Below are 14,963 nucleotides of genomic sequence, written 5' to 3' on the forward strand. Positions count from 1 at the left end.
TGACTGAAAAGATATTTCTGCAATCTTGAAATCCATCTTTCGCTCTAAGTTTTGAATTCTAAAAATGTTCCTGTTTTTCTTGTTATTATTTTGAAGTGTTATAGAAGTTAATTTGATTTGTTTTCAAAGGTTACTAACCACGACGATATGGTTTCCGATGAGGACGGAACTATTTAATATCCGAACCTTTGGAACCAATAGATCTACATCTATTACTCAGGAAAAAGATAATAATATTGCTGAAGCTAGGTACGATCAATAAAATATTCATCCCCTATGGTAATCTTTATTATTATGAATTTGATAATATTCTTAGATAATATCTTATAGGACCATTCATCAAGCATGTATTTTTTTACACAGATTTTCAGATCAAAAGCTTCCCATTCCAGTTCAAATTTCAGTATTTAGTAACATGTGCGAAACGAAAATGTAACTTTCCTGATACCTTCCCTAAACATGAGTATAGATTCCCTTGTTACTGTAACTGGATTGTTGTATGCGACTTAAGATAACTGTAGTGATTGATGCTGAGCATGCAGGAGTGAATTCTACTTTTACTCTTATTACGTTCAGTAATTATTATAACTATAATTCAAATTATTTTGTATTTACATTATAAAAAAATATTGCATTTACTATTTTTCCCTGCAGGTAAAGAAACTGATTTTGCCATTCTGGAAATATCTCATGCTCTGGAATATGACTCATGCATAATTTACGAATCTAAAAATACTTCTTGGCGATGGATTTCAGTGTCAGGAAAAGTATGGTGTACTAGGGGGTGTAACCACTATGCTATAAATGTCCTTTAGTGAAGCGAGGTAGCCTAAATTTTACGCCACCTTAGGAGCTACTGAGCAATTTCTTCTATTTGTTTTGTCAATCTCCATTCTGTATAGGTTAAAAATATTGCCATAAAACGCCTATAGAGTGGTTCAAGGTTGCCATCTTGGATGGTCGGTATCCCACCTTTGGTGCAACCACAATCCAAAAGCATTGAAATTGTCCATAACAAAAGGGTTTGAATGGAAGGACAGTCAAGGAAGGGAATAATAGCGTGGGGAAGAAAGGGGTCGGACCCTCTTTTTTCACTCTTCCTTTGTCTTTCCATCGTCACTTTTATTATGGACAATGTCAATGCCTTTGGGTTGTGGTTGCACCAAAGGTGGGATACCGATGGCAACCTCGAACCACTCTATAATCTCTCCCAAGTTTTTTTATATATTTGATATTAAAGCATGTTAAGTTAGGTTAGGATAGGTCAGTTAAGGAAAGGTATGTTAACTTTTTCACGTTCAGTTTTTAACAATGGTAGCTGGGTGGGTATCGATGACTTCCACCATGGGTTTTGAATGGGGGTGGGGGATGAGATAGGTGAGGGTTAGATCGGTTGGGTCAGACAAAGCGGAGCATAATGCCTGAGGCTCTCTAGCAGATGATAAATTCCAACGACTGCTGCGTTGCCGCGATGGATACAATGTTTAAAATGATGTCAAACAGCCCTATTGCGGAAGTTTTTTTTTCTTATCAATCTGGCAACGCAGCGTGGTCCCTTCTCTTTCTCCACGCTTTGTTGCCAAATAAACAATATGACTTGGGCCGCGTTGAACTAGAATCACACCAACACCATTTACAAGTAGTATCGTTTATTTTTTTATATACTATTTATTTTTAATGAATTTTGATATTTTGAATTATTAACAGAATATGCTCCTTTGGGAAAAAATTCGGAAACCCCAAAACATTTTGGGAGCTTCTGTTAGAAATGTTTAACTTAGACTTTGAAATCGCACATTTCGAAATGGATAGTGACACACTAAAAAGTGTGTAGGCACACCAATAGCTACCATGGCTGATTCCCCACGAAAGTACACTTTACAGGGTACACTTACAGTTAGAGTTTTAGATATCTTGCTGTCATCTGAATATAAATGCCGATAATATCATCAGTAATCACTATTGCTGTCATGGTCCTATAAACGATTTTATCGAAATTATATTATCCATCTGTGTGAATCGAGAACAATAACCAATTCCGTTAATATACAGTGGGTACCGCAAGTATCCGTACGGCTTAGAGGATCAGTAGGGAAAACGCGTTTTTCAAAACGCTCCCAAAAATAGAATTCTCTGTGGAATTCAATAAAAAAAATTTCAAAAATTAGGGCGGGGTATCATGTGATTTTTTGGGGGGAATTTTTCAACAACGCGATATGTGGTTTTTATCGCGTTGAGTATAAGTATCCGTACGGCCGAGAGGCCCAGTAGGGAATGGGCTTACTTTTGAGGCCTGTTATTCGGTAATTACGTAATATTATAGGGTGGGAAAGTTCTTAAAAAAGAGCTGCATTAGCTCTATTTGTGGTCATAAGATCACATTTTTAAAGTTTCATTTACAGTAATAGGAACTTTAAAGGGGGATATAACTTATGTCCCCCTTTAAAGTACCCTAATTTGCATAGAGCTCTATGAAGCGTTCCCAAACTTAGGGATCCATTTAAAATCTACCCTTCCCTTTTTCGGAAAACCCTAAAAAAAATAGCTTAATGCTACCCATAATGGCAACGGCAAAAAAAATTCGTCGCGTTCCGACTAAAATTTTATTTTTGGGAACACCGAGAAAAAAATACCTTTCTTTATAAGGTTCTCTCGCGCGTTCCCAAACTTTAGGTAGGTAGGGGAGAGGGGGGCTAGTTGGCAGTTGGGGTAAGTTGGCATTTTGCTAGTAGACCCCTTAAAGACGAAAAAAAACAAGCCTTTTACACCAAATATAAAAGACAACACCCAGATTGCTCATACAAAATTTCAAAAGTATACAACTTCCCCAACAGGAGTTATAGCAAAAAGAAAAAAAACGCAAAAAGTTTTTTTTGGGGCCTCTCAGCACTTTTTATTTTTCTCATAGTATAGAACTCTGAGAGTGTCAGAAAACCCAAGCAAAAAAGAATTAATGTTTGTCTTATTTTTAAAAGAAACCTGACATTTCTACAATAAAAAGTTTTTTAGTTATCAATTTATTTGTTCGAAAAGCACCCTGTGGGGGTAGTTGTCAGAAATTTTCTCACGAGATACTGTGTTGCAAGTTTTCAAAATTCGACCTAGAAATTTTGGAGCAATGGAGAATCAGCTGCCAACTTACCCGTAGTTAGGGCAAGTTGGCAGACTTTTTTTTGCAGTTTTTCTCAATTTCACAATTTCGTGTAAATGAACATTGTAAACAAATACGATCAATTCATAGAGAATTGAAATCTGAATCTGATTCAATCATTCAATTTGCAAAACGTGTGGTCAAAAAATTCAAATACATTCACAAAAAGTGACCCTGCCAACTAGCCCCCCTCTCCCCTACTGTATATTAGTAGTGAATAAGAAAAATATCTTTTCTTACCTATAGATGAAGCCATGAAGGCATTTTTACAAAAGGTCCACAACCTCTAAGATATTTATAGAACTAATAAATACATGGATAGCTATCTGTACGTTTTTCCAATTCCTGACAAGTTAGGTATGACAATTTCAGTTTAAAATATAATTGTATTGAGAATCAAAGACATCAGGCCGGAGTGCGAAAGGATCAGTTTTCTAATCAATTATCGCGATTCGCTATACATTAATTTTAGGCTCCGTCGATCGTGTAAAGCTTAGTCTCAGCTTAGCTCTGCTTTAACGAAAATATACGTCCAGGACTATATACTTGTTGCCTATGGCTGTTTGTCCTAATTTCCTATCATTTCCTATACTGGAGGGCTCGGGATGGCTTCAATCTGGTTTCTTCTTCCAGGTCGCGCGCATCTCGGTCTCTTTCCTTTCTGCTTAGTCCTACTTCTTTTATTAAGTGTGGCTTCCTTTCACTTCCCTGGTTAGTATAGGTTGTTAGTTTAGTAAGCGGACTGTCGTGTAGTTATTCGTCGAATGTTGAGTTGCGTCCACAGCCGTCCACAGCTGTTTTTTTAAATACGATTAACTCAATTCCTCATCCCCCGCGTTTACACTTCCGTTGATTTCAGCAAACAACAAGTGAGTTGATATCTTACGTACACATGGCTTCTGATTTCGCTTCCCTGAAATAACTAACATTTTAATTAGCAAGTTTTTAGTTCGTGCGTGCGTTATGTATTAGCTCATGCTGCAAGTCTCTCATCAATTGCTAGTCATGTAATCGTAGGAATAATAATGAATGAAAATTCTGAATGGAGAATGTGCAATAATAATTTCCATTGCTGCCTATATATAATATCTTCGAATATCTTACTAGCTAATTTAGTGTTTATGACTATGCGACGATATTTACTGGTGCTGGTTGGTGAAAGAGTTCTGGGATTATTTTTTTAAATTTGACTATGCTGTCTAATGTTACAGTTGTCTAATTCTAATTCTTAATCTATTCTTTGGATATACTTCTTATGTCAAAACTCCATCATTTGTGTTTGTTTTGTTTTTTTTGCTGTTTGTTTTTAATAGTTTCTTTTTCTTAGTTTAATAATACAGAATAGTAAAGGCACATATAGCGCTATACAAAAGCGTATTGATGTCTGATCGAGATCACCAGATTAAAAATGTCGCTTCGATGCGCACAGGTGGTGTGGCTGGTGACGGAAAAGGGGCTGATGGATTGCCGACGGTCGTTCCGTTTCAACAGGTATAGGAGGTGTTGTTATTTACTTTATAGCCTACACCTGAATTTTGCGTATTTGCGCTTTCCTTCCCTCCATTATACTCGATTATACTGCTGCAATCAGAACCTAAAGTTACTAACCTGTACAGCAACGATTTTGATATCCTAATATCTCTGGGTTTTTTGTTTAAACTGCGCTCTTATTATTTTACGGTATGTAGGCGCTCTATACTTCTTTTGACGTAATCAATAAACGAGTGGTGGGAAAATAAACACACATAAGTTTATGAAGAAATAAACTTATTAGATATACCTAATTTTGAGCTATTCGTTAATGGAAATGACAAGATCGAGTCTTTTTTCTAGCTAGACTCCCGCCCTCAGCAGCTGTACACGTTAAATGATGATGGATTTTTCTGAAAATCATTGAACAGGAGAAAAAGATTGGTGCAGTAGCCAGCCTATATCTAAGAAAACAAACATTACGCAATTCCTAAGGGAAAACCGGTAGTCAGTAAGTCATTTGACAATGAAAAACGAACAGTCGTTTCTTTCATTTAATTGAAGGGCAACCTTTCTCAGCTTTTATTGACGTCACTTTTCAATTTTGAGAATAAGTTTCTTGTACCGTTCTTAGGGCAAAATGATTTACACTGCACTCACCACAGCAGACACCCGGACATTCTGGGATTTACCAGAAAAAATGCACTGCCACAATATGGAAATGGCTAATATCTTTATTTATTAAAAAGAGTAAAAAGATGTAGAAGCCTCAGCATATTGATTTTATGGACGATCCTGGCTTTGCTTTGTCCTTGCGATAATATATAAGTCGATCGTTATCTTATATTTCCTAAACAAAGGGTACGTTGTCTATATGGTCGGCGTCCGTGTGATCTGCTTTTGCCGCCTTGATACGGTTGAAAATCCAATGGTCATTTTCTATTTGAATGAGATCGATTCATCTGCTGTTTTTCTCGATTTTTCTACAGTTTAAATTCTTTCGATCCAACGCTCATCCCGAAATCTACCGTTTCATTGTTCTTTTGATCTTTACTATTTTTACCTAAAAGTAATGTTGACTAAAATTTATTGCACAAAGAACTCGTATTATTTATATGTAGCTCCGTAGTCTGTAGCCTAGAATTAGTGAGACTTACAGTAGTTCATTTCCATTTCTTTTTATTTCGATTTTTCAATTTATTTTTAGCACATAATTTTTTTAATCAATATCAAGTCTAACTAAAATCACTTTAAGGCCATGAAATAGAGAGTAGATTTAATTTATTGAAGTTGTTTCAAGCAGCCCTATAATAATTAATAGTTAATCAATTCAGAATCATGTTTGGAACGGAAAATCCGCTAGAGTGCGAGAAAATCAAACAAAAATTCAAAAAAATTTTGCAGTATAGTTATATAATTATTATAAAATCTAAATATTTTACACTATATAGCAAGCACACAGCAGTTTGAATAAATGCATTCATACTTTTAATTGACATGTGATGTCTTTATAAAAACAAGAAATTTGAACTTTCGTAATTTTTTGAAGAAGTTATAACTTTTCCTTTGTTTCCATCCAAATAATCAGTAAACCACTGGCCTCAGGGTAGACGTGACTTTTTTTCCGCCCAGCCTCGCCTTAAGTTCTCCCCGCCCCCTCCCATATCGCGTATTGTCTCTATAAATTGACGTTCTCGATAATGCTCTTTGGATAGTTGTCTGGAGAACCGGAGCATCTGGAACTGCGGGGGCTAGCACCCAACACCCACAAAAATTTAAGCCTTGCAGCCTTACAGTTTCGACTTCACTTACTTTAGACTCGAGCCCCAGTTGCATTTAACAAAGCTATGGAATCGGTTACTATTTCTTCCACTACTGGCAAGCGCGGAAGCCGATCCAGCGCAAGTTCCAGTGAAATGAGTGCATCAAAGTTGGATGCTGTGAACAGCGAGAGACAAGGCCGAGACAACCCTTCATTTCACCAAGAAGAGGACGACATCCCTGTTAATCAGACGTATTACGCCGACGAATTGATCAGCGTGCCCGACTTGAATGAAGTATATACAATATTCTTTAAATCATTTATTTGGTCAAATTTTTATATTCATGTTATTACATAACATTTTGCTTGCTATGCAGAGCAAGTTCAGCTTTCGCACTCTTTGGGCTTTCACTGGTCCGGGCTTTCTCATGAGCATTGCTTATCTAGATCCGGGTAATATTGAATCGGATTTGCAGTCAGGAGTTGTGGCCGGTTATAAGGTAAATTGATTTGGATTCTATTATCATAACATGTGCGCATTTGATGTATTAATTGATTGTTTAATTATCACTATGTACAGTTATTATGGGTGCTGATGTCTGCGACAATCATGGGGCTTTTGGTTCAACGCTTAGCCATTCGATTGGGTATGGTTACAGGCCTCCATTTGGCCGAAATGTGTTACAAACAATACCCTAAAACACCCCGCCTGATTTTATGGATTATGGCTGAGATCGCAATCATCGGGTCCGACATTCAGGAAGTCATCGGAACGTCACTCGCTATTTACATTCTCTCAAATCAAGCGTAAGTGTATTAGTCATCCCGCACGAGTTTAATAATATCCCGCCTTCTGAAAAGTATGACTCACAGGTCACTGGTACTCATGCATCACCATGACTTATTCATCTCATCTATCTCATTTCATTTTGTTTTATTTTATTTTATTTTTATTTTTTTTTTACAGAATTCCTATCTGGGGTGGTGTCCTTATTACAGTATTCGACACTTTTACTTTCCTACTGCTTGACAGATACGGCTTGCGAAAGTTGGAATTTTTCTTTGGCTTCCTCATTACTGTCATGGCTATAACCTTTGGATACGAAGTACGTTAAAAAGATATTCGGCTAGCGCGTGCAGCTGTAGCATTCTTTAAATGATTTGTCTGTCTCATTTTTTTTTTATTTCAGTACGTTCACGATCCGCCGCCACAAATCGAAGTCATCAAAGGTCTCTTCATTCCGGGTTGCGCTGGTTGCGGCCCGGATGGCGTTCTCCGAGCTGTAGGAATCGTCGGCGCAGTCATTATGCCTCACAATCTTTTTCTGCATTCGGCTCTAGTCAAGGTATATATTACATAATACATAATTTCCTCAAAGGATTTCGCCAAACGGACGAATATTTTATTATTAATGTATTACCGGTATACTTTTATATATTCGATTCTTACAGTCCCGCAATGTTGACCGCAAAGATAAGGGCTCCGTTAAGCAAGCAAACATGTATTTCTTCATTGAGTCGTGTATCGCTTTATTCATTTCATTCATCATCAACATTTTCGTCGTCTGTGTCTTCGCTTACGGCCTTTTCGGAAAAACCAATCTCGATGTGGTAAGTTATTATACGAAAGAATTATACCTTTATTTGCCTTCTCGAAATGCCATATATTGAATTATTTAATGGATCAATTATATTTACATTGCTATTAAGAATCACAATCATTTGATTTTCTCCCTTTTTTATAGCAAGATTTATGTGCAAACAGTACTTCTTCTTCTTCGCAAGAAGAAATTGAGGAATTCTTCCCGGTGAGTAGCCTAATACGTAAAATATAAAATATTCACAAATATTTTATGCATGGCGAGAAAATATGTTCATCAATACGTTTATTTTTATTCTTTACAGTCCAATAATGAAACGGTTGATGCTGACATTTACCGCGCTGGACTCTTTTTGGGCTGTAAATATGGTGACGCAGCCAGATACATTTGGGCCGTTGGAATTCTAGCTGCTGGTCAATCGTCCACCATGACAGGAACTTACAGTGGCCAGTTTGTTATGGAGGTAAAAAGCTAGAAATTTATAAATAATGTGCTCCAAAAAAATTAATTTGTTCTTCTATTCTTGTTTTAAAAATCCAAGGGCTTTTTAAATTTGCACTGGGCTCGCTGGAAGAGAGTGTTGCTCACGCGAACAATTGCCATCGCTCCAACTCTTTTCTTGGCTATTTTCGCCGATATTCAACAGTTGACTGGTCTAAACGATTATCTTAACGCTGTCATGAGTTTACAGTTGCCCTTCGCCTTGATTCCAACATTGACTTTTACCAGTAAGTTATTCAATATCAAGAAATTATTTTTTATATTTAGATACATATTCTATTTATTCATCTGTTTTACAGGCTCACCAAAGATAATGGGCGATTTTGTTAACGGATTGTAAGTATATTTTATTTTAAAGTCATAAGTGTGTAAAAAATTCTGTAAAAGCATTTTGGCGCGCAATAACTTCTTTTGTAATTCGAGAATGATGTGAAGTCTAATTCTTAACATCTTTTTGCGTCGCCTTTTAAAATAGATTTAACAAAATCCTTCTGCTGATTTTGGCGGCGGTCGTCGTCAGCATCAATCTCTATTTCGTGGTTGTGACGATCCAGGAAACTCTACCTCCGCACTGGGCAATCTACACCGCGTTCGGGATCGCAGGCATACTCTACATGAGCTTGGTTTTATATTTAATTCTTCACTTGATTGAATCCTTCGGTGGACGTTGCTGCGCCCGTTTACCGGTAACGCTCTTATTATTCTCTATTAGACTTTACTTTTTGTTGCTTTTGTCCTGACGATGCTCTTGTGTTATTTGTTTTGTCTCCCTCCTTCGTTCTGTCTGTCCTGTTGCTGTGCGTCGATTCCTGGATCCAGTACGAAAAGTTAACAATCCACAAGGCAGATGGCGACGAAACGGAGCCGTTCGCATTCGCCGTTAATCAGTACTCGGAAAATCGTCTCAATTGAAAATGCTCGGAGGTAATAAAGGAAATAACGCTTTAACAAAACATCATTCGTAAATAAATTAAATGTAGCAGCCGCGAATACCATAGGCCTATATGTTTGCTGAATCATCTGTATGATTCAGCTCGTTTATTTTCGTTAGTGAATGTCTGTCATGGGCGCACTGGTTAATGTTATACTTTCAATAATCGTTAATTAGGAAATTAGGAATTATTCTGATGCTGGAATATTTTTTTGTTTTTGTTGACCAAATTCGTTTATATTTGGCCTGTCATATAGCTTTTCATCTCTTAAATTTAGTGTTGTTATTTGAAACTTTAATGTTTTCCCCATTTCATTTCAGATTGTATCTGGACTGGTCAATCCAAATCAATACCATTTATCAAGAAGTGAAGCAACGGAATCCATCTCTTTGTAATGAAGCCTTTTTATTATATTTACTATCACTTTCCTTAAATTATAATATGCATTTTTAATCGGCTCAATAGTGTTACCAGCACCCATTCCTTGGAATTGTCAAATGCTGATAAACAAAAGCAGAACAAAAATTCCGATGATATCTCCTACAACAGTGATAACGTCAGTCATCGCGGTAGTCTTCAAGGCAGTATACGTGACAAAAATTAACTCCCACAGTTTTAATTCAAATAATATATTTTTTTTATTTTTCACGTCGGCTGATCACGGACTCAATTTCCTTTTGTTTCTGTAGAATACTTAAAATCTTATAGTAGACTTACAACTTAATTCATTAATTGGCATATTAGTATTTGTCTCGCAAAAAGTAATAGCCGGATATAGTTCCCAATTGCCAATTTTTTGCGGCAAAGGAAGACGTACTGTCTCTTCAGAAGATCTGAAAGGAGTGCAATCTTCTCAATGTATATTACAATTTAGAAGCTTGTTATTAGCTCATTTGAAAAAAGAAACAGACATCAGCCGCTTATTTTTGAATGCCTGTTCCTACTGCTCTATATACTTGCTGCTATAGTGTATTTCAATTGACGATCGCTCCGATTCCGTAATAATACATTTATGATCCAAATACCAATCTAGCGTTGTCTTTCTTTCATTATTATATTTTATTATTTTTTTTCTCGTCTAATTCCTTTTAGTCCGATATAGTTCAAACTTCAAATTATCCTGCTATACCCGCAGATACTTTTACTAATTCAAAAATAAATTAGTATACATATCTTACTTAACGATCGATAATGCATTAAAATAGTGTCCGTATTTTGCAAGATTATTCGTCTAAGTCTCGCTAAGTCTAAGATTTTATGATGTCCCAAGAGATATTTCTTCCAAGAATTGTGATTGTCATTGAAAGACAGGCAGAGAATAAAATTTTCATTCTCAAGGATATGCGGAAACTAAGTTTTTAATCGTTTTCAAGTGCTGTTTTTTTTTCTAAATCTCCTATATCTCAGTTATATACGTCCTTGATAAAGAATTAAAGATAGGCCTGCGTTTGCTTTATTTATATAATCTTCTACATAAAGTAAACAGTTTCTAGTCAATTGTTAATGCCGATCCCTTGCTTCGCGCGCGAGTTTCCCGATAGGGTTTTTTTTTTGCGGAGTTTGTGTCTTTTTAGCTTTGGGTTCGATGTTTTTGTTCGATTAATCGTTTTGTAGGGATAAAAAAAAGCCTCATAACAATAGGAACGGGAAAAAAAATTGCTAACCGAAATGAATCCGCCCCAAAAATTATAAACCTACGCGCGAGTTTGACTCGAAAGTATGGGGTGTGACAACTTTCTTTATTGACACGACAGCAATGTTGGGTCTTGTATGTTGACATATTGGTATAGCTGATGTGATATTTCCACCAATCAACAAATTCTCATGAAACATTTTAATGGCATTAAAATAGATTCTTTAATGTGGAGGGAACCCTTATGATGCAGTGTCATTGGCTGAGAAATCGGCTCTTTTTTTGCAACACAAATTCCATCTATTTAAATAGCAACCATGGACGGATATCAACCTGATGTGGAGCTCTCAGATGATCCTTATCATGATACCAAGAGACTAAACACAGAGAACATTCCTTGTGTACTGACTTTGATGAAGGTTTGTAGGTTAAAACTTTAAATTTGAAATAAATAGTCTAATAGTATAAGTTTTCACTTTCAGATTGGAAACCCTTTCCTAGTAGTTCCAACACCTAGAAATGCTGCAGCTTTTCTGGTATTAAAATGATTACTGCTGTTAGGAAAATTGCCAGTTGTAAGACATCAGCTATGACATTCTTAAAGATGGAACTTTTAGAGAAATAACATTTAAGCGGTGATATAAATCTTCCAAGAGCTTTACTTATCTCTTTGTAACCTAGGTTGACTATATAATTTCTTTACCATCGCCCCTTGTCTGAATTGAAGTGTTTTTGGTATAATAAAGAAACGGCAAATAAAGCGGCAATTCAAGCATTTATTGTAAATAGGACAGGAGATTTTGCTTTTATAATTGTGGGCTATATAAGTTCATGAATAGGTCAAAGCCGATACTTATGATTCGGGTGGTTATCAAGTCATACTCGACGTATGACGTCATGACGTAACATCGAAATTACGTAAAATTACAGAAGTCTTGTTGCTTTTTTCAGTTAATTTCGAACCATTATTTATAGTATTTAAATTTATATAAATAACATATAAGGTTAATAATCACCCTAAACAAGATAAGATTTTTGATAGATTAATTGAACGTTTATAGGATGAAATTTCGGCTCTATTTCTCTTATCTATGAAGGGAATTTTGACTAAAATTTTCGACCGCACACTTGGAGAAACTTCTGATGTAGTGAGTAAAGAAATATATAGTTTTCTTGTTAAGAGTGGTAATCATGTATCACTGAGACCCGAATTTACACAGGCTCAACAAGTAAGTGGTATAGGACTAGAAAAAGCTAGGCATTTTGCTTTACTAAAGGCAAAACTTATTATAAATGGTTTAGAAGGCAAAGAAATAGTAGAAAAAGGACAACTTCCAGGTAAGTCGTTGACGATGAGACGGATTGCTTTGGGCATAGCCATCGTAAGGTGCCATTGCCGAAGTGACCATTCTTATACACTCCTTCAACTAGTCATCTTTGACCTAGAGGTAAAATATCAGCAATACAAAATTGGAATCAACAAACAAGCACAACCACTAAATACCTGAACAAGTCGCTGAAGTTCTAGTAAAACGTCTCTGATAATAACCTCGATGGCCTGCTGGTGACACTTTATTTCGACAAACAGTAGGACGAAAGTCAAAAGAGATGAGGGAAAGGCAGCATTATTTTGCGTCACAGCAAATGGTCTCCTGCTTGCATGAAAGAATAAGAAGGTCTTGCTCTTGCTGAAGAGCGGCAGGTAAAAAGTCGTCGAGAGAAGTGAGTGATACAGGTTGAGGAATGTTAAGGTCGTGACCGGTTCTTTTTGGGGTAGACAAGCTATCTTGGCTTCGACAATTTTTTCCATCCGGTTGATGTCTCCGGCGGTACATTTACATTAAGATATCGTTACCAGATATTGAGGTTCAGGAACAATCTATTAATTAAAATTTATTAGACAACCTGAATACTAGCCAATTAAAACTGTCAACATACCTACATTGGACTGAATGGAAGATACCTCAATGTTGTTCTGTTTAATCCTCTCCACCCATTGGCAAGCTGCTAGATGGAAGGAGCTGATTGCTATGCATGAGAGGTGTTTAGGAGTGCTTTCATGCGGCTCATGAACCAGTCCATCATGTTGAGAGCATCCAGAAGAACTGCATAAGGAAGATCATACCAGACTTTCATGCAGCAAAGAACATGAGCAGCTCCATCCCTCATTGCACACATAATTTCACCGCTTTCCTAAAATACAAACAACAAATTACAAATTAGTTTGTATTCTCAATAGAAGAAGCATTACAGAATACTTACTCCTGTATTGCTGGCTGTTGAGTGTTGACAGAAGTTGAAGCTTTGGTTGGAATTTAGCTTCAAGGGCCAAGGCTTGTCGTAGACTCTGCACCAGTGTTGATACATCAGGACTGGTGGAAAAATCACATCAGCTATATCAATATGTCAACATACAAGACCCAATGTTGCTGTCGTGTCAATAAAGAAAGTTGACATACATTAATTGTATCACCTGAAGCATAGGATCTTTGTAGGAATTTGCAAATTTCATTTTCCAGATGTTGATGAGTTTGCAAGTCTCAGCCTTGCCGATCCACTGGCATTAGAAACTAATGTAGTTTCAAGAATTATAGGGTGGTAATCCAGCATTGTTCTACCATCACATCGTAAATCATCCTTTGATATATCCAAAGTTGAATTTCGTTAAGTAAGGACAATTTTATTTCAATAAGAGACCAACAGAATTTAATTATACCTGGACTCCATGATGAATGAATGCTTTTCGGTATATAAAAAACCGTACGGCTATTGTACCAGCTTTACGTAGTAGGGAAAATAATTTACAATCAAAGGATTATACTCCCTACATTATTTAAAATTTGACTACATTTTGCTTTAAACTTGCCTTGGTTCAGTTGATTGATTAGCAGCCAGCCTTGTTTTGTTTTTGTTTTGTTTTTGAATCCAATCCAAGGCCGCGTTGAAGTTCGTCGGCCTTGAATTATGGATTGGCGTCAGAACCACCTGTCGGGAGAAAAACTAACTAAAAATAAGCGATTCTTTTTTACATTTAAATCACACCAACCCCTTTATCTCAATCAAAGCGGGATCACGACGTTGCAATGTAAAAGCATCCCCTCTACAAGATGGTCGCAATTTGAATACCGTGACGAAAACCCCCGCAAATCGCATAAAATAACAATGGAACCCCCCAAACGAAAATCGTTTCCCTATCTCTCCGAGAGGAACAGCGCCACCTCCCAGAGAGAAATCGAGTGAAAAACCCCGAAAACAGCTATCGAGCCGTAGAAGAAAGAGACGTCGTCCCACAGTCGGAGTAGGAGGTGGGTAGAGTGGGGTCGGGTGGGGTGGGGTGGTGGGTGGGAGGAGACAGGGTCGTTTGCCGATAAATCCCTATCGGGAAATTTAATTTTCTCAAGCTCCAATCGCTATACATGTGATACCCAGTTCTGTGTGATACCGAATTGACATTGTCCCCGAAAATAAATTTTGGGTTGAACTTCGAAAAACAATTTTTCTGAAATGATGGGCGATTCCCTTCTAAATTTACAAAAGAAGTTAAGCTATAGAGAAATTTCATTTTGCAAGGAATTTTTACCAATCTCTCTTGGGCTGTTAATGTTGTTTTTTTAAGTAAACTATTATTGGCAGTTTTTTTTACAAAATCGTCGGTCAACAAATAAAGGTACGAACAAACCATCAGTAGACAACACTATTTATCTGCGCCAGATTCGAATATCAAGCAGAATGGCGCAGCGGAAGCGTGCTGGGCCCATAACCCAGAGATCCGTGGATCGAAACCGCGCTCTGCTAATTCTTTTATTTATATAAACTATATCCTTCAATTACTATTGATTTGAGATGGAGTCAATGCGCAAGTAAGTAGCCTGCCTATATGTGGTGTATGATTGGTTGTGTCTAAATGGTACAA

The 14,963-nt window shown here is 36.8% G+C and overlaps 1 protein-coding gene and 2 long non-coding RNA genes across 10 annotated transcripts; 2 read left to right on the top strand and 1 right to left on the bottom strand.

Moving 5' to 3' along the window:
• Nucleotides 1-3,855: 3,855 nt before the first annotated feature.
• Nucleotides 3,856-10,445, top strand: LOC124199563 (natural resistance-associated macrophage protein 2-like). 4 transcript variants are annotated; one of them, XR_006876881.1, is made up of 16 exons: nt 3,856-4,020; nt 4,479-4,642; nt 6,439-6,678; nt 6,761-6,883; nt 6,964-7,190; nt 7,351-7,489; nt 7,574-7,729; nt 7,836-7,994; nt 8,129-8,191; nt 8,289-8,447; nt 8,526-8,712; nt 8,785-8,821; nt 8,961-9,171; nt 9,305-9,409; nt 9,738-9,808; nt 9,883-9,954. XR_006876881.1 is itself a non-coding variant. In XM_046595395.1 (15 exons), the coding sequence occupies exons 2-15, from the start codon at nt 4,532-4,534 to the stop codon at nt 10,019-10,021; spliced, it is 2,022 nt and encodes a 673-aa protein (XP_046451351.1). In that variant the 5' UTR covers nt 3,862-4,020; nt 4,479-4,531; the 3' UTR covers nt 10,022-10,445. The 4 variants fall into 4 exon arrangements, 3 of the variants coding, with proteins under 3 accessions (XP_046451351.1, XP_046451354.1, XP_046451352.1); XM_046595395.1 differs by lacking the exon at nt 9,305-9,409 and having other exon boundaries at nt 3,862-4,020; nt 9,883-10,445; XM_046595398.1 differs by lacking the exon at nt 9,305-9,409 and having other exon boundaries at nt 3,870-4,020; nt 4,581-4,642; nt 9,883-10,445.
• Nucleotides 10,446-10,920: 475 nt separating this feature from the next.
• LOC124199761 lies at nt 10,921-11,767 on the top strand. The gene is made up of 3 exons (XR_006876984.1): nt 10,921-11,201; nt 11,270-11,469; nt 11,533-11,767. It is a non-coding gene; the product is annotated as an uncharacterized LOC124199761 (long non-coding RNA).
• Nucleotides 11,768-11,806: 39 nt separating this feature from the next.
• LOC124199760 lies at nt 11,807-14,171 on the bottom strand. 5 transcript variants are annotated; one of them, XR_006876983.1, is made up of 7 exons: nt 13,899-14,171; nt 13,767-13,828; nt 13,524-13,687; nt 13,313-13,443; nt 13,014-13,243; nt 12,555-12,929; nt 11,807-12,492 (listed from the first exon to the last, which is right to left on the bottom strand). It is a non-coding gene; the product is annotated as an uncharacterized LOC124199760 (long non-coding RNA). The 5 variants fall into 5 exon arrangements; XR_006876980.1 differs by having other exon boundaries at nt 13,879-14,171; XR_006876982.1 differs by having other exon boundaries at nt 12,989-13,243; nt 13,879-14,171.
• Nucleotides 14,172-14,963: the final 792 nt, after the last annotated feature.

Source organism: Daphnia pulex, chromosome 8 (assembly GCF_021134715.1).
Source record: "Daphnia pulex isolate KAP4 chromosome 8, ASM2113471v1".
Lineage (NCBI taxonomy): Eukaryota > Metazoa > Arthropoda > Branchiopoda > Diplostraca > Daphniidae > Daphnia > Daphnia pulex.